Source organism: Zeus faber (genome assembly GCF_960531495.2).
Source record: "Zeus faber genome assembly, chromosome: 9".
Lineage (NCBI taxonomy): Eukaryota > Metazoa > Chordata > Actinopteri > Zeiformes > Zeidae > Zeus > Zeus faber.
The window spans coordinates 15,442,640-15,461,138 of NC_137197.1; the positions used below are offsets into that span (position 1 = coordinate 15,442,640).

Consider the following 18,499-nt stretch of genomic DNA (forward strand, 5'->3'; position numbering starts at 1 on the left):
ACATACATACATACATACATACTGTACATACATACATACATACTGTACAGTCATACAGACATACATACATACATACTGTACATGCATACATACTGTACATTCATACATACATACATACATACATACATACATACATACATACGTACATACGTACATACGTACATCCAAACATATTTAGATCATGGATATTTTCTTCTTATATTTTTGCCTATATATTGTTTTTATGTTTTCTGATTTGTACCTTTCACGTTGCACTGCACCGTGCTTTGTTGACGCGTGCGACAATCAAATCTTTAGTCACGTCTATAGAGGTTGAGGTGCTGTTGTGTGTCTTGTCCACTAGATGTCAGCCTAATCGTCCCTGTAAGAGGGCTGGTTTCTGCAGTCTACGGTATGAAGGGCTGACTGCTTAAATAATCAAGGCAGGGAGACGTCACAGCAAACATGTCTGTGGCATGTTGACAACTACCCTCAGAGGTCCAGTGTGAGTAACGTCTTCCCGGGGTCATCGTCACAGTTCCCTTAAAGCCTTACGCCACGTCGATGCCAAAGCAAAGCACATATTTTTCCAGATGCTTTTCCGTCAAACCGCATCATATTGTCGGCTTTATTCGTCGCCTAAATAAGAGTCTAAATAACAGACTTACAGTTGTCATTCTTGTAGAAGTAGGACCATAGAAATGCATACTGGTTGAAAACACGAACACAACACTTGATTAGTTTGGTACGAGATATTTTTCTAATATATTTAATGTAAAAAAAAATAAAAAATAAACGTTTTATTTTAATTTTAATTTTAATTTTATATATATATATATATATAATATAGAGATTATATATATATAGATTATATATATATATATAATATATAATATATAATATATAATATACTATATATATATATATATATAAATTATATATATATGTAAATGTATATATATATATATATATATATATATATAATTCTACCATATGTTTACACTACACCATATGAATTTATTTCTAGCATCCATCTCTTGATCTGCCCTCTGTGAATTAAACAGGGATAATGGGGACAATGGCGGGCCGTGCAAAGCCTTGATATACAGTGGCCTCATGTTTGCGCCTGCTCTTTGCTGCCATATGCACCAATGTTGTGGTTCCCCTTGAAAACAATAGGCTTGCCATGCGTCAGGAAGCTGTCTTTTATTCCCCCCCCCCCCCCCCCCCCCCAAAGACTTTCAAGGTCTGACCTTCGACCTTTGGTGAGTGGCCACAGAAAAGGTCCAGACATCCACTTTGCCTAGATACACTCTGGATTTGACAGTCCAGGGTAGGGGTAGATGGAAAGACAGACAGACAGACAGACAGACAGACAGACAGACAGACAGACAGACAGATAGATAGATAGATAGCACGTTGTGTTTACATAGCCCTACAGATATATAGATGTTGTGTTTACAAACAGCCAGTTCCATTTACCCACGTGCATTGTTCAGGGCAGGTGTCGAGTGCGTCGTTTGGCACAGTGGGGAGGCAGCTGTTGCTAGGCAACGCGGTTGTGATGACGCCACCCAGTCACCTGCAGGTGACTGAGGACAGCCCACTTCAGGGCAGAGCTGCTGCAACCTGCTGACAGGTTAGTGAGGTGGAGATAAGCTCACTTGAAAGCACCTCACCGAAAGCCTCCAAAGAAACCTCAAACTCGCTCAAACTCCACCCAAAGTTTCCAAAGTTGTCCCCCCTCCTTCATTCGTAAGCTTGAGAAGGTTTATTAATTTCTTTATCGGCACATCTCAACCATGGATGGGCTCGATCAGTGGGGTTTCGCCGCCCAGCGCGTCGGCCTGGAGGGGGACTTCTACTTCTCCTCCTGCGGAGAGGAAATAACAGAGTACCGGCGGCGGCAGGATCCCGGGGAGCTGCTGGCCGCCCTCAAACAAAAGGAGGAAGAGCTTGTTCTGGCGGCGGAGCTGGGGAACGCGCTGCTGCTGGACAACACGCAGCTCAAGGAGCAGGCGGACGGGCTGCACCGGCACTACGCGCAAGACTTGGAGGTACCGTGGGGCTTTCGCTTCTCCTCTTCCCTCCCCCCTCGTTTCTCCGCCGCAGGGAGAACACAGCCTGGCACGCCTCGCGCTTTTCTTTTCTAGAATTTGGATGTTAAAAATAAAACAGGGGGGGATTTCTGTGTTACTTTTGAAAAAAGGAGGGGTGTGTAAATAATGAAACGCTTGTACCTTCATGGGGCTTTGAAGACTGTTTGTATTATACGGTAACTAACACAGTAACATCGAAAGAAGACACAACGGATTATATTTAAAAATGCTCTTCCGCAGGGGTCTCAAACTCACCTGGGGACTACTGGGCAGGCTCGGGGTGGGGGTGGGTGGGAGTCACGTAACAATTGGGGGTATAACATAAATGGAAGTGTTTATTTTACATTCCTTGTTTTTACATCATGCATTAGTGAATTGCCTAATAACATAACCAATTCCTGGAGGTAAATTCAGGAAATTATTATGATTATTATTTGTATTAATAATAATAATAATAATAATAATAATAATAATAATAATAATACTTAATTTATAAAAAATAATAATAATAATTACAGTTATAAATATAATAATAATCATACAAATAACAAAATAATCGGTTAAAAACGGTTAAAACATATAATCATAAAGAAATTCAAGATTCAAGATTCAAGATTTTTTATTTGTCACATAAAAAAAAAAAAAAATCTTGAATCATTATTATATTCTGATTTATTCTGTTTTATATTCTGAACATATATTAAAATAAATGTAGCGGGCCAAATTAAATTGTCCTGTGGGCCAGATGTGGCCCCCGGGCCTGTAGTTTGAGGCCCCTGCTCTTCTGTGTCTTGCATGCGGTGGTGGAAGAAGTACCCAGACACTGACACATAATTACTGAAATAATTTGTGAAAGGAGCACATTGACATTTCTACATAAGTGAACGTTTATAAGTACTCAAGTACTTATCTCATATCAATAGTTAAACTTCACCTTTATTTAATTTCCAAGAAGATTGATCCTAGTTCTAATGTTACCTCCCTAACTACAGTATAGACAGGTGTGAACGTTGGACTCACATTGGGATTCATTCCAGAGATAAAATCCTATCTGTAACCAATGGCAAATTGAGGATCCTTGGTATGAAAGAAATTGAGGATCACTGGCCCATCAGATTGTCTGCTTGCATAATATTTCAGCTTTTCAGCTCCTTAACATTGAGGTTTTTTTTGTCAAGCAGAACTCCTATTCTATGTCTCTCTCTTTAGACTGGGAGCTGCAGTGGGGAAAAGGCAACACTGTCCCCAGTTTATTTACAGGGTGGCTTTCACAAAGTGCACACAATACATCCTCTAAGCTCTTTGAAGAAAACATGATTTGAAAAAATAACCCAATCCAGGCAGAACAAATAAAAAAACCCTGTAAATCCACTTTAGAGCTCAGCTGAGACACATTCAATGTGAAGTCCATTAGTGTTACAGTCTCATCTACAGCAGTATCGCTTGAATGGTTATGTCACATAAAGGCTTGTACCCCGGGGCAAAGACACTTCATACACTTTGTAGGATAAGATAAGACTAACTTTATTAATCCACCGGGGCGGGGGGATGCGGGGTTGTCGTCAGCATTATAGTACACTTTATATTCAGCCTGAAATGTGCAATTGTCATGTCTAACTAAGATAGCATTTTTGCACTTTGCAGACAATGCAGATCTTCACTGGATGATTAGTGAGGCTGTGTCCATCCAGATAGGCTTCATACTGTCGATGGCCAAAATCTTACATAACCTTTTTAGGAATCGATAGTCATTAACTTTCCATGTCAAAGGCCCTGTTGTTCCTTGCTTGTCATAGTGATTTACGTGTTTGGGTTTTGTATCCTCTTACATTACTGCTGTACACATCCTGCACATACTCTTCGTATGTGTTGGTGCATACAGTAGGTGCATATGTTATTTGTATATCTGTGCATATGCATTCTAATTAGAATATAATTCTGTTGCAATTGTCCGTGCCCGACTTTTTTTTTCATATATTTGTTTCTGCATTCCCTCCATTCTCTCCAAAAGAAATCGATACAGTATACTTGTCGTGTGTGAAGTGCAAGATCAAGACGGAACAATGCAAACAATATAAACTTGACTTGACCAGACTTGAGCACCATGCCTGTGCATAACCCTATGTCCATGCCTTTCATAACATATAAAGTCAAGGAGACTTTTCAGTGTTCTGGGAACTTAATTATAATTATAATTATAATTATAATTATAATTATAATTATAATTATAATTATCATTATTATTATTATTATTATTATTATTATTATTATTATTATTATTATTATTATGTTTTGTTCAAACCCTCCAAACCCCCCAAATCGTGATCTTTTTTGAACGTGCACAGGAGCTGGAGCAGGGACGGCATGATCTGCGGCTGAAGCTGGAGAGCTGCCAGTCCCAGTGGGAGAGCCAGGTGGGGGACCTGGAGCGGGATGTGAGGGAGCTGGGGGCCCGGGCGGAGCGGCTCACTCAGGCCCTCGGCGAGGCTCAACGGGAGAAGAGCCAAGCGGAACAGGAACACATGGAACAGAAGCAGCTCCTCCACGAGCAGCTCGACACCGTGAGTCTCCCCGTCTGGGAATGGGAAGCGCGTATTTAAGCACGTCAAAGAAACGGGATAGTTGCTTGAAAAGAGAATCCATCAGAACCTCCCTGAAACAAAGTCTCACTCTCTCAAGGGTTTCGAGCCAAACCCCAGCCGGGCTGTTACCCAATCCGTATCCTGAAACACAATGCTGTCTCACCGCCTGGTATCAGTCTGACTTGGTGTAATCTGTTCTAGAGCGAGGCCAGAAACTGTGAACAAGGCCACGGTGAGATGCTGAATGTCCAAGTATGAGCAATAACATCTAAAAGCACCTTAGAGGCTCAAGGTGGAGGTGACGTGGGTGAAGCGGGCCATTCACAGGTTTTGTAAGAGATTCTTTGGAGTTGTTTGCCTCAGGGAAATGATCCCGGCTGGGACTGGGACAGGATGCAAACACAATGTAAACAAGACGAGGGATTCAAAGGCTGAGAAGTAGGACCGTGACTTGATTTTAATATAAATCTAGGGCAGGAGGAACAAGCCATAGGCCAGGAATGGAATGGGGAATTTGGACGCATTTACCATATGGATATCTGCTCATATATTTATAATCCTATTCTGAAAGAACCCAGCTATCCTTCATCACATTGATCTGATCTATGATCATTAAAATGTGTACATGATTAATGCCAGAAAACATAACTTTAAATACAATTCCATCAAATATTTCAGACAATCAATAAAGTTAGCTCACGTCTTCTTTTCAATACAACTGTAGACCACAAAATAGTGTCATAATATGACAATAGAGTAACCTTACCCTTTTCATGAAGACACAAACAAAATGATATCCAGATTATTGATCAGGTATTTATAACAAAGGCACATTTCTTCAAATTATTAGCAAACTTAACTTATAAACACTTTTGTGGTATAGATACGAGAGAAAACACAGAAGGCCGTCTTTTAATGTAAAGCGCTTTGAGTTGCATGTTGTGTATGAAGGGTGCTATACAAATAAAGATTATTATTATTATTATTATTATTATTATTATTATTATTATTAGGGGTCCATCCTGTAGGAATGGACATTGGATATTTTTATTGTTCTGATTTTTATTATTATTATTCTCCTTGGCACTTTTCGGCCTAAAAGTGTCTGGAACAGGACAACCGCTGGAGCCAGGGACACGGTTGAGGTCTCGTTAGAAACGGTGGTTCAAGTTTCATCCACCTCGATCCACATACAGAGAAAGAATTAATGAAAAACAGACTCAATTTGAATGGAAGTACAGTAGTTGAACGTCCGTGCATCGCCCACACACCAAGGTTCTAAAAGTTCCCGTCGGGTGGTGGGGTGAGACGTGGAGTAAGACACTTTGTGACATCATCAACCAATTCAATTTGCGCAGGGTGTGGCTACGAACACAGATTTGCGCCGTGCGAGCTACGTAGTGTAGACTCCCATCGCTCTGTCGTGGTTACAGACTACGCATGTGTATATCTGTGTCTTAATGTGTGAGTGTGTGCGTGTGTGTGTGTATTGCCTTACCTGATTGAAGTCGGCAGGGCTTTTCATTTGATATTTTATTCTTTTGCCCTTTTTGTAAATAGAAACGCATTCTGTTCCATCTAACCAGGTGCCAGGTCCTGTGTGCCGTGTTATTTTGCGGCCAGTCCTAACACACAAACTGTAGGAGTCTAAAACAGTGCAAAACATATTCCTTGTTTGTGTCCTCACACGTGGAGTTCGCTTGCAGCTCCAGAGCAACGGGTGCGAATCGCGTCTGGTTTTTTTTTTAGTCCAAAAAGTTTAAAAAGTTGATGTAATGTCTCTGAGGGACATGCAGTTTTCAGCCCGTGCAGTTTTTCCTCCCTTACGGAGACACCGTAAGGCAGGACTCTGCAGAAAGCCACCTGCTAAGACATAACACTCAACAAGTGTATCCTATTAGTAAATCTGCGTATCACCCGACTTGGAAAACTCGCATCCCTGCATCATTACGTCAGCCAATGCTGTGTTCAAAGGAAACTTTGAAAATTCAACCTGTTTTAGACGTAATGCTGATGTAAAGAGGAGCACAAACTCATGTTACGTTCCATTGGAACTCAATAAATTGCAATTGATATAGATTACGGACCCCGTGTATATTATCATTATTATTATTTTTATTATTATGATTATGATCATGATGATGATGATGATGATGATTATTATTATTATTATTATTGTTATTATTATTGATGTACAGCCAAATTACATAATTTTCTTTTGCATTTGTTTTCTTAAAACCAGACCATCACCATTACTCAGGACAAAATAATGTGCATTATAACCAAACCCGGCAGTGACATAGCTTATGATCTCTTATCAGTGAAACGTAGGCTCCTGATTGGCCTGAAGGGCGAGTGTCCTTCTAGTGCCGCACTCGACGCGCCTGAAAGCAATCAGTAAACAGAGCGTTTCGCCAATCATTGTGGCTGTGACGTAAAGCGTCTCGCGTGACTGACCATTTTCACCAGAGAGACAAATCAGGGCACGGGTACAAGCTTAATGTTTTAAGTTGAAGTCCTCAAATTATAGAGCTGTGCTCGTCTTTCCAACCCTGCGGCCCGACTTGACAAGCTCTTCAGAAAGTGCTGGAAACAGAGGAGGAGGAGGTGGAGGAGGAGGGGAAGTGATTGAGAGGCTGGTGAAGCGTCCCGGGGTATTTCCACCCCACCACGTCTCCCTCACCAGACGTGGTGACTGGTGGAACGGCTCTCGCAAAAAGGTTTCCTCATTGCCCGGTGCGGTGAGTGAGTCAGCCTCTGTGGCGTGAGTGTGTGTGTGTGTGTTTGTGTGTTTTCAGGTGTTAAGTTTTACTGGAAGTCACAGGAGCCTTACTGTTGATTGCTGATCATTGTCATAGTTTGGTTTGAGATCAGTCGTATCAGGGCATTGTGTTTTTTAATGGGAATTGCTGTAATGTTATCGACGACTGACGCCACATACGGAACGATGCCCGGTGACGGAAAGACCTCGCTGGCTCAAGACGCATCAAGGTTTGGTTTGTTTCTTTGGTTTCAGGTTTGGGGGTGTTTGACTTTAACGCTGCGGCGGTGGAGGTCACGACCTGAGCTCCTGCGAGAATCCGGGGGAGGGAGTCAGTGGTTTATAACGGAAACCGTAGACGGGAAGGTGTTCAAATTCATCATTTATAACAAGCGCCAACAGAAACAAAACCTGTGTCTGGAAAGAGTTACTAATTGTGCTTTACAAGTGAAAATAAAACAATGTGAGTCTATACCAGGAAATAAGAGGACAAGTTTGGACTAAAGTACAATTATGTATTTAACTTAAAATGGACTTAAAAGCACTGACATAGTCTATTTTTTTATTTAAAGAATACATAAATAAGTACCTAAATAAATGAAATGCTTCCCTGACTTGATAGTTCATTTGGAGGCTTCATGGCATTCCTAGCAAATTCAGAATAAGTATATCACGGAAAGTAAAGCCGTGGAGCCAGAAGTTTATCTGATTTAATACCGCGTAATACCGTCAAATACCAAGAAACTATTTGAACACATTTTTAAACACTTTTACTTCGCATTGGCAAAAGATCCTTGGCTTATCACTGCACTGATATTTCTCAGAAATGCTGATATGCTGAAATGTTCCTGGTCTTGTGGATAAGAAATGTTTGCCACGAGAGTTTGGCTCCGATTTGAAAAGCTGTAAATTCTTTTAATTGGTTGGCGCAATTAAAAAAACAATTGCTTATTATGTTGTTGTTTTTTAGTTTTCGTCACACTCTGAGGTCAACTTTTGAGGTTAACTTTTACTTAATTTCATGCGAGCAAATGGTGTATAAAGATTCCCTAGAGATCATTCCAGTTGTTTTTATCTCAAGGAAATAAAATAAACAGCGTTTCCCTCAACAAGGAAGTTGGTGAGTTGAGTGGTGAGTCATTTACAATACTGTGCTGCCAGTGACAAGTGTTTACTTCAATGAAACTAAGACAAAGAAAACTCCCTGAAGGTGATTAGACAAAATCATATTTTTGGGATACTCGGCCGGAGGAAAATCTAAAAATAAATGTATAGATAGAGAGATAATCCTTTTGGAAGTGTATTCATATCTGTTGGTACAAAGTGCCTTTCGCATAGAAATCAACCAAAGTTTCAGAATCAGAACGGGTTTGATTTCGGCAGGTACAATTACATATACCAGGAATTTCTTCTGGTGAGGTTTGGGCCACTCCAGCACAGAGAGTGGCGTCACTAGGGTTGGTGCCACCCGGTGCAGAAACTCCCCTTGGTCACGTTGGCGGGGAGGAGGGACTGCCTTTTGGTTTCATTCAATTAGGAAACGAAGGAAAGTAAAAACATCCACAATAAAAACGCGCGGTTTTATTGTTTTATTGGAGAGGAGATCCCTCTGGTCGCGCAGTGACTTTTGATTGGGTGGGCGAGACGCGCGTTTCGCTGGCCGTGGTGGCACCCAACTCTGATGGTGTCACCCGGCGCGGTCCGCACGCCCCCAGTGATGTCACTGAGTACAGACAATAAACCTTAAAAAATAAAATGCTTAACAGTGCAAAAAAGGGGAACACAAATAAAATAAAATATAATGTCTAACATATATAAATTGCCAAAAAATACAAAACAGAAAGTGTCAGATATTTAAGATACACAAATATACAAATATATATGCACAGGATACATTTCTATTATGGTGTATAGGTGAAAATGAGAAATTATGATATTAATTATTACTATGTGCTGACTAACTTATTACAGTATGTCCAGTGTAAGACCAATGTTATTGCATATATTTTTGTAACAATCACTTTCAGTGCACACGGATCTGTGGGCGTGCTTCAGTTGCTGCAGTAATAACATCTGTGAAATCCCTCACTTTGGATTTCCGTTGGTGTAAGAGGAGACGCCCAATTTTGAGGCCGCCTCCTGTGACCTTTGCTCTCGAACAGAGCGTCGCGGCGCTCCAGGGGACAAAAAGGGGAAACACAATAAATCGCTCAGAAAGATATAAATCTCTCACTCTCCTTTGAGGTTGGCCAAACATCCCCGCGTCCCAGGCGGCGCGACATGTTTGGTCACGCCCCCGGATCGCTCCCCGCGGGGCCGCGCTGGCCAGGGTGCTCAGCTGTCGGCGTTTTTTGGCGAGGGGATGTTCTCTGGCCCTTTGTGTTCCTACCAAATGGAGCGTCCTCCTTCCACTCCCGACTCGAGTCTGGTAATTCCCAGCGGGTCGCTGCCTCCATTGTGGCCGGGGGTTCATGTTGACAAGATGGAAGTGGGGATAACGGAGGCTGATGGACGCAAAGCGTGCCTCTCTTGACACGCCGCCTCCCCCGCGGTGGCTTTCCTTGCCACGCCGTGTTTTGTTTTTGTCTGTTGGCCCCCCACTCCACCTCCACCCTCCACCCGACCTCGTCTAACTAACCCTCACCCCCACATATACCCATTTCCCTTGTCGTCTCCCAGAGACACGTACACACATTCTTCTCCCCTGTTTACCCTCCCGATGCCTCGTTCTACCCCGCCCTGCACCTCTCGCTTGTCTAACGTGGCACGGTGATGTCACTGCCAAGACCAAGACCCCCCACCCCCCCCCCCCACCCCACCCCACCCGCTCCATCTGCCACCGAGTCTGGCCTTTCATCTGCCTTTGTGTGGCTGTGATGGGAGCTGACAGGGGCCCGCCAAAACGCTGAGTAAGGGGAACGGAGAGAGAGAGAGAGAGAGAGAGAGAGAGAGAGGGAGAGAGAGAGAGAGAGAGAGAGAGAGAGAGAGAGAGAGAGAGAGTCCCGTGTGGGGTTTGGGCTCCATCGGTTTGGACTGCAGCAGTGAGTCCGGGACGGCAGCAGCCCAGGGATTTCTGCGCTATTACTTCTAGGGTTCAGAGCCATCCGGTGTCCAAAAATTGACCTAGTATTTCTTTCCACAATGCATGCAATGTTGAAACACAGCCACGTTTATTGTTGCTTTTTTCGTTATAAAACGTCAACTAAAGCAGAGCCACTATGGTAGCAGCTCTCGAAGGCAGCAGAGTTAGTATGATCTGTTTTTCCCTCAGCAAACCGGCACAATATCGCATTTCTTTCAGACATCTAATCCCTAACTCTCACTCGAGTAACATGTTACAGTCGTTCACATCTCTCCGTAAAGTATTGGGGACATTGTCTTCGAGATTCATTGTCGTTTTCAGTTCTCAGGTATCTCTTCTCATAACTCTGGCCTGAGGCTAAGTTGTGTCAGGGGCCCTTTGACTTACACTTCCATATGATTTCTACTCCATCAAGAATTATTAATAGTGCATTTCCCTGTAACCCTCTCATAAGCTCTCCTAAAATCCAAACATAGTGAAAGACTACTTGGGGGGGCGGGGGGGCTTTCTGCCTTGTACCTCTACTTGTGGGCTTCTTATTCGACCCATAATCATAACAGGTGTGTGGGTTGTGTTGTCTGTGTGTGGTGCCGCCCTGGCAGGCGATGGAGGTGGAGAAGGTCATGTCCACGGAGCTCCAGGCTCTAAAGCAGGAGCTCAGGCAAAGAGGAACCCATTCCAGGGCCCAGGAGGAGGAGCTGATCAGTGCCATGAAGGAGCAGGTAACCGAATTACACAGGCGCACACACACGCTCAAAAATCACAAGGAAATGGGGGAATTTACTGAGGAATTTGTTCTGGTGAGGTTTGGTGTGTTTCACAGACAGTCTGGGAAAAAATGAGAGTAAAAAGGATAATGAAATGGAATAAAAAGTAAAGAAAAAACAAGTTAAGGAAAAAATATATTATATATAAATATTTATATTTGTATTTACTATTAACCCTGTACAGTACTAACCCTATTTTATTATACCCCATCTTAATATAAAGAAACCTCCCAAAAACAACATATATAGTAAGAAACCGGTATGTCTGAAGCAGGATAATGTTCAAGTAACAGTAAAACATAAATCCAGTCCATGGTGATTTAGAATTTGCATGGTGGTTTAGAATGTGGCGGTGAGAAAAAAACAAACAACAAAAGCGGCTTGTATGAACATTTGATGAATCTCAAAAATGTTCTTCCCTATAAATGTCGTCATCAGGCAGTTTGCATCTTTTCTATGAACACTTCTATAAATCGCAGACTTGGCCTCCGATAAAGAGACGTGGCCTTGCAGGAAGTATGCAGGCACTGGCCCCTCCTCTCCTTCGCCCGTTTTATATGATATCAATCTGGAACTGTGCGTGTGCGTCTCCAGGTTGTGCGTCTCACCCAGAAGGAGCAGGCCCTGGAGCAGCGACTGCACAGCACGTCCCAGGAGAACCTGGAGCTGAGGGAGAGCCTGGACTCCGTACGCTCGCGCCTGGCCGTGCAGGACCAGCGTGGCCAGCAGCAGAACCAACAGGTACACAAAAACGCACGCTCAGCCACTACGCAGATGTGCACAGCAACACATGCACACACAGTTTAACCTGCATGGGAACTCACACAGGCCATTGGACACACATACACATGCACACATACAGTTGTCTGTTTTCTTTTTCTTTTTTTGCTTTAAAACCCGTTCACACTTACAAACCCTAAAACCTACACAACGCGGTCGTCTGTGTGTGTGTGTGTGTGTGTGTGTGTGTGTGTGTGCATGAGAAAGAACGAGCCTCAATAACAAACGTTTTTTTCCACTCCCTCTGTCAGATCGGGTTTCGGTGGGATTGTGGAAATGCTTGCCGAACAATAACCCCCTCCCTGTCATTGTATCTGTCACTTGCGATTCTGGATTCCACAGGTTCTTTCCACGACGTTTCATTTTGGGCTTGAAGCCGGAATCTGGCCTGTCAGGATTTCTCTCTCTCTGAGTCGTCGCTTGTGTCATTTTCATCAATTTTTTATGGCTCTCCGACACAAGATATCTCTATATTATTTCAATCAATTTGTTACATAATCTGTTCAGTAGCGTTGTCAAACCAGATAATGCCTTTCGTAGTACAATCTCTTGGCACGATTGTGTGTGTGTGTGTGTGTGCGCGTGTCTATCAGCGCGTGCACCTGTCTTACCGCCCCTGTGTGCGTCCTTGTGTGTTTAGCTCACTGAGGCGCGAGGGGAGGCGGAGGCGGCGCGGGGCCGGGCCCGGCAGCTTCAGGCCCGGGTGGAGGAGCTGCAGGAGGAGGCGTCCTTCCAGGAGGCCCGGAGCCACGGAGACACCTCGCTGCTGGCCGAGCTGGAGGGCAGCCTGGACTCGGTCGGATTAGGCCTCAGCCAAGAGCAGGTCAGAAGGAGGTCGCTACACACACCGTGCCTCACTCCTCCACCATTAAAAACTGGAACTTTATCTCGTCGGCAAATCCCTTCCAGTAAATTCAGGGATGTTATGGACTCGAGTGAGTCAACGTTATTTCACGGTTTAGTCAGTGGGAACAAGGAGCACGTTTTACCATAAGGGCGGCAAAGGATTTGGCATAAACAATCAAACCTGATATCATAACGGCTTTGGTTGTGAAAGGAGGGATCCTTAAGGAAAATGTCATGAGTAAAATATGAAAAATAAACACAACACGGACTAATAGGGAAACAAAACACCAGATACCGACTCTTGAATTTCGGTCCCCGACAGCTTTCCATTAAACTGTATTAGTGACGTTATTCCTGGAACAGTTTTGACTGCTCAGCAAAAAAACAAAAAAGTCTTCCCTCTCAGAGAGTTTAACATCCATAGGGATAATAATGGCTGCAACTATCTATGTGTACATAGATAGTTGCTTTGAGAAAGTTTGATCTAAAATTAGGGGAAAAGAAAGGAGTTATTGAGACATTTCTGGAGCAGTTGGAATATTAGTATGAAAATGCGTCATTTCTGTTCATTTTGCACAAACATTATTGAATTTATTTGGTCCCAGTTTGATCCCCAATTGTCTAAATCACATAAATTACTGTCAACAACAAAATAAAGGCGCCATCAGATCAAGCAGGTTGCAAGTCACAGTAACATTGATAAAAAGCAAACTGATCTGTCTGATCTTGGACACGGTGCCTTTTGTATAGCCTTATATGTATTTAAAAAAGCTTTGTGAGGAATAGTTTCTGAAATCCGATATCACAGTTCCAAATTGTTTTAGGGCAAGTGGTCCCAGTGTGTATATGTGAGAGGAAATACTCTCCCTACAGACCCACGCCTGGATGACTGAATGAATGAAAGCCAAACAATCCAACCTGCTTCACTGAGATTGTTCGGCATGGATGTGAGGCCATGTGTGAGCGCTGTTCCACCTGATAATGTAAGCAAACAAAAACACGCGATTTTGATGGAGGAGCGGCGGGAACTGACTTTATCTTGCCACTGTGGATCAGCCCGCTTCGTTTCACTTTCGTCAGCAATAAGTGGAATATAATTCAGAGGCAAAATGACACTTTTCTGATTAAGATAAATTAAAATATTAAGTGTTTCCGTTAAAAAAAAAGAAGAAAAAAAAAGTGTGGCAGGAGATTGATGTATATCCGACTGAGATCATTTTTGATCATTTCCCCCCGAAAAAACGATTACAATGAAAGATTTCCACCATAGTCGAGCAGTCGTACCTCCAGACTGGGACATAATGAAAGGACATGGTGTGCCAGTTCTCTATGTGCGACAGTAACCTCCTCCTCCACAACGCTATACGTGTGAACATTTGATAACGTTCATAGAGACGACAAGAGAACATGGGCATAAAGTGTCCCTGTTGCCCCAAAAGATCCCGCTGTTCGTGTCACCTCGGAGACAGGACGAGCCGAGGGAAGAGTTTTCTACATTTCTATATCACGGCCCGTGGCAGGCGTAGTGGATACGCTTAGTTTGTGTTTTTCCGCCAGGAAGGTGCGATGTGAAACTGCACCCATGGGTCGTTCGTCACGTTTCCTGTTTGTCTCAACGTCGCTGGAATGCTTCGGCACTATAAGTCCACATTTGCATGGCTGTTGCGCCGTCGACTTACAGTAGCAGAGTGGTCGATCAGATTGTGCAAAAAAAAATCAGTAACAACATGTAAATGGGGCGAGCCAGAGTAGTTTGCTTATTGGAAGATCGATTGGTCATTTGACAAATCAAACGGAAGTTAAGTAGAATAATGAATAGCATGATAGATAGACAAGAGTCTAGAATGATGTCACGGAGGATGCAAAGCATGAGTCGGAACAAAGAATATATTATAGATAAAGATGTAAGAGATATTCAATCCACCTCCTCTCCTTAATAGCCCCTAAACTATATTTTTTGTCCATTGAAAATAGAGCCTTATCAACTTCACCAACCTATATCTACAGATATTACCTCCTAGTCCGCACTGTAAACCGTTTCAGTTTCCTTTGAATTTCTTTGCCAAAATCGTAGGTGCGGCAGGACGTGCAGTCCGTCCTCCAGATGCTGCTCCCATTGACCCGAGAGAGGAATCTTACAGAGGGGTCGGACAGTGTGGAATGGCAGGAAGACCTGCAGGCAGTGCTGCTCAGGTTGAAAGGCGTCGCCCGAAACTTGGCCCACACATGCTGCCCCCAGGTGAGCCAGTTACAGCAGCAGGTGCAGAAAGTACCGAGCAAATGTTTCATTGACTGAGAGGAAAAGGAGAGGGACACAATGGCTTGTTTGTAGGTTGCTGCTTTGCTTGTTTGCTTTCAAAATGGCAGTACACACACATACGCACTTTGTCCCACTTGTGTCCATACAAAAGGGCCACTGTTACAGGAAATCTCCTTTTTGTGTCAATCTCTGGAATGCGCGGCTTGAAACCTGACGTCTCCCCTAACGTCTGTGTCCCAGGAGCTGAATCCGGCCTTTGTGGACAGCATGAGCGATCCGTGTGGGAATCCGAGCGCAGCGCAGGATCTGAAAGATCAGGTAACGCAGCGGCGAATTAAGGTGCTCGGCAGGGACGCCGGTGGTGCCCGTGGCAAGTCTATTATGAGTGGGCGTGGATGGAGGACAGTAATCTGTGTCGGTGACAGGCCCTAATATTTTGCGACGTTATAGCCCACAGTCAGAACAGACCCATGATGATCTCGAACCAGTGTGCGACCACAGCTCTTGTTACACCTTTGCCTCCAGAATTTGCAGCTCCTGCAGCAGAATGCGGAGCTGAGCCAGGAGTTGCAGTGCAGACAGGAGCAGGTGGAAGCGGTGCAACAGGCCATCAGAGACCGAGATGAAGCCATAGCCAAGTAAGTGACTAGATGGTTTTATATTTATGCGATTTATGCTAAAAGTGTAAAGCTACGGTTAAATTAGCCATTGCCCCAATAAATCAATGAGTTGCTTTGTATTTTCTTCTGAGAAATGTTGGGAGGACCCGGGTTTGAAATTCAGAAAGATCTTTCGACTCCATATTTGATTAAATGGCACCAAATTTTTATACTATTTTTTAATGTCTGTTTTTTATTCCTAAATTCCCTGAGTCTGAACTCACTTTATGACTTCTTCATGGCAGGAAGAACCTGATGGAAGCAGAGCTGGTGAGGAGTAAAACAGACATGATGTCCTTAAACAACCAGCTGCTGGAAGCCATCCAGCGTAAACTCGAGCTATCGCAGGAACTGGAGGCCTGGCAGGTGGCGTATCTCTTCCCAGCCTTTTTTTTTTTTTTTTTTTTACTTTTTTGTCTCTCTGCCTATCTCGCTCTCTGTTCATTGTCTGCAATCATCACAGCTTATCTGTTTTTTCATTGTTTTGTTTCCTTTTCTCACACTCTCTGCACCTTTCTGTGACCTTGCCTGTCTTGTTCTATTAAAACACAAAACAATATACTCTCAATATCAAGAAATTGTCAGCTACAACAACGCCTTTTGTCATCGATATTTACCAAAACATATGAACTAAACTTAATTCCGAGACATTAGATGGAAGAGTCTGATGTGTAATGTCCTCAGTGGAAGGTGAGAGGCGGATATGTTCTTCCTGTCAAGGCTTTCGGATCAGAAGAATAATTGTGACGTGGATTAGTGGAGGGGTCCTGTCGCAGCAGAGTCCCTCTGTCAAGCTGAGCTATTGGCTTGGATGCTCATGACCTCTAGTGGTTGAATGAGGATGAGGCAGTGTCCTACCAGTAGCATCCACTCTAGCCATTAGGGGGAAAGCCAAGAAAGCCAAGCCATAGGCAGGAATCCCTACCTGCATCTGTTTGCCAAAATAGAACTGTCCAAAAACATCCCTGCTCTATGTTCTGCCAAGGTAGAAGGGTTGGTAGGGGTTTGTTTCACAGTATCTACACAGTGTGTGCAGTAAAATAAAGGTATAAAATAGCTGTGTGATGCATTGCAAATGGCACAAGATCCTTCACCATATGTCTTAGGAAGGGACTTTATTGTAACCCCTGGTAACCCTTTCCTTCCGGCTCCATCTTCTACTTTCTCCCAGGACGACATCCAGATCATCCTCAACCAGCAGCTGAGGTCACAGCAGCAGTTGGAGCAGCTCCAGAGAAAGCCCCACTCCAATGGCATGTCCTTCTCCCAAAGATCCAGTCCCAATTCCTCCGCCTGGACGCACCAGCCCTCCCTGGCTTCCTCCTGGTCCACGGAGACCAACCAGGACAAAGCTCAGACCCCGTGGAGGGACTGGCTCAGACGGGGAAAGTGGGCGCACCATCGCAAATAAATCCAGGCGGGTGCTCCTGCTTTAGGGAGTGGAAGACGCGTTACACCCGACACTTGGTGGCAGTGGAGGGCAGTGAGGAGAAGGAGGGAATGACTGGTGGACGTTAAAGGTGGAGCTCCTGGACCAGAACTCCCAGTACGTTCTACATAACCAATGGAAGAACAAGCTGAGGAGTAAAAGGCAAAGTGCTATCCCAAGTACAGAGTTTACATTCAACTCACCGGTTGAAGGGGACAATGGAGCCTCTGCAGACAAAGACAATAAAATAGGCTCTTTCGCTGAGAGACGGACATGTTCTTCAATTTAGAAATGTGTTTATGTCTGAGAGAGCAACCATTTTGTCACAAATGTATTAAGAAACACTTCTATGATTCTGAGACTGTAAATATTTTGTAAATGTAAGTCCAGAATTATTTTTAAAACAAGGTTTATTTGTTGAGAATATTTCATGTTGCCATTTTAAAAGGACACAAGACTGATTGGGAAGGATGTACAGAAAGGTCTCAAATGTCTCTTCATACTTGTTTCTGTATGTACTGTATCCATGTGTAAGAGTATTCTACCATCTGTTTGGTCCATGCATTGAACCTGTTAAAATATTAATCTCAAGTTTAAATGAGTAAACGTTTGTACCATCAACAATGCCATAATTTATATATGAAGTCTATGATGAGACTGAATAACTTAATTAAAAATGTGAATTTCAACTGAACAAAATGTGTACACCACAGCTCAATAAAGTGTTTATCGTTGAAAGCAATCAACAATAAATAAAAATATGTTGTTTTCAGAGCTGTATGACTAACCTTTTTTGGAATAGGTGCTGCAAAATCTTTATTTTATTTAAAAATGTTTATGTTTGCTCAAACTTCAAAGTTTTCTCTTTGATAGAATTAAGGAGAACATAATTAAGATTTTGCATAAAATGTGGTTATTAACAAAACATTCTGTGCAATTTACTGCTTATTTCTATTGAAATCGTACCTGGACATCATGCAAAATGCCTATTACAAGATAACATTGGCATTTACCTATAATTGAGTTCAGGAAAAAGATTTTCATTTACTTTATTTTACTGTATGCATTGTTTGACATTTTGTCTTTCATACAGTAGGCTGCCAAATTAAAAGATCTGCATCAGGACCTCATACCTTAACAATCAAAAACTAAGAGATTTTTGATTCTAAAATGGGGAAAGTTTGCCAGAATACGGAAAAATTGCTCCTGTGACATAAAACTCTTCAAGCACAATATTATACTGTATATGAATAGT

General features: G+C 43.0%; 1 protein-coding gene across 1 annotated transcript; it reads left to right on the top strand.

Moving 5' to 3' along the window:
• Positions 1–1,781: 1,781 nt before the first annotated feature.
• On the top strand, positions 1,782–17,951 carry LOC307234761 (BICD family-like cargo adapter 1; the record flags this gene model as incomplete). Its single annotated transcript, XM_080006624.1, has 10 exons — positions 1,782–2,036; positions 4,424–4,639; positions 11,106–11,225; positions 11,865–12,011; positions 12,691–12,873; positions 14,971–15,135; positions 15,397–15,474; positions 15,682–15,794; positions 16,061–16,181; positions 16,987–17,951. 10 exons carry the CDS (start codon positions 1,782–1,784, stop codon positions 17,224–17,226), a joined length of 1,638 nt encoding a protein of 545 aa, XP_079862750.1. The 3' UTR covers positions 17,227–17,951.
• Positions 17,952–18,499: the final 548 nt, after the last annotated feature.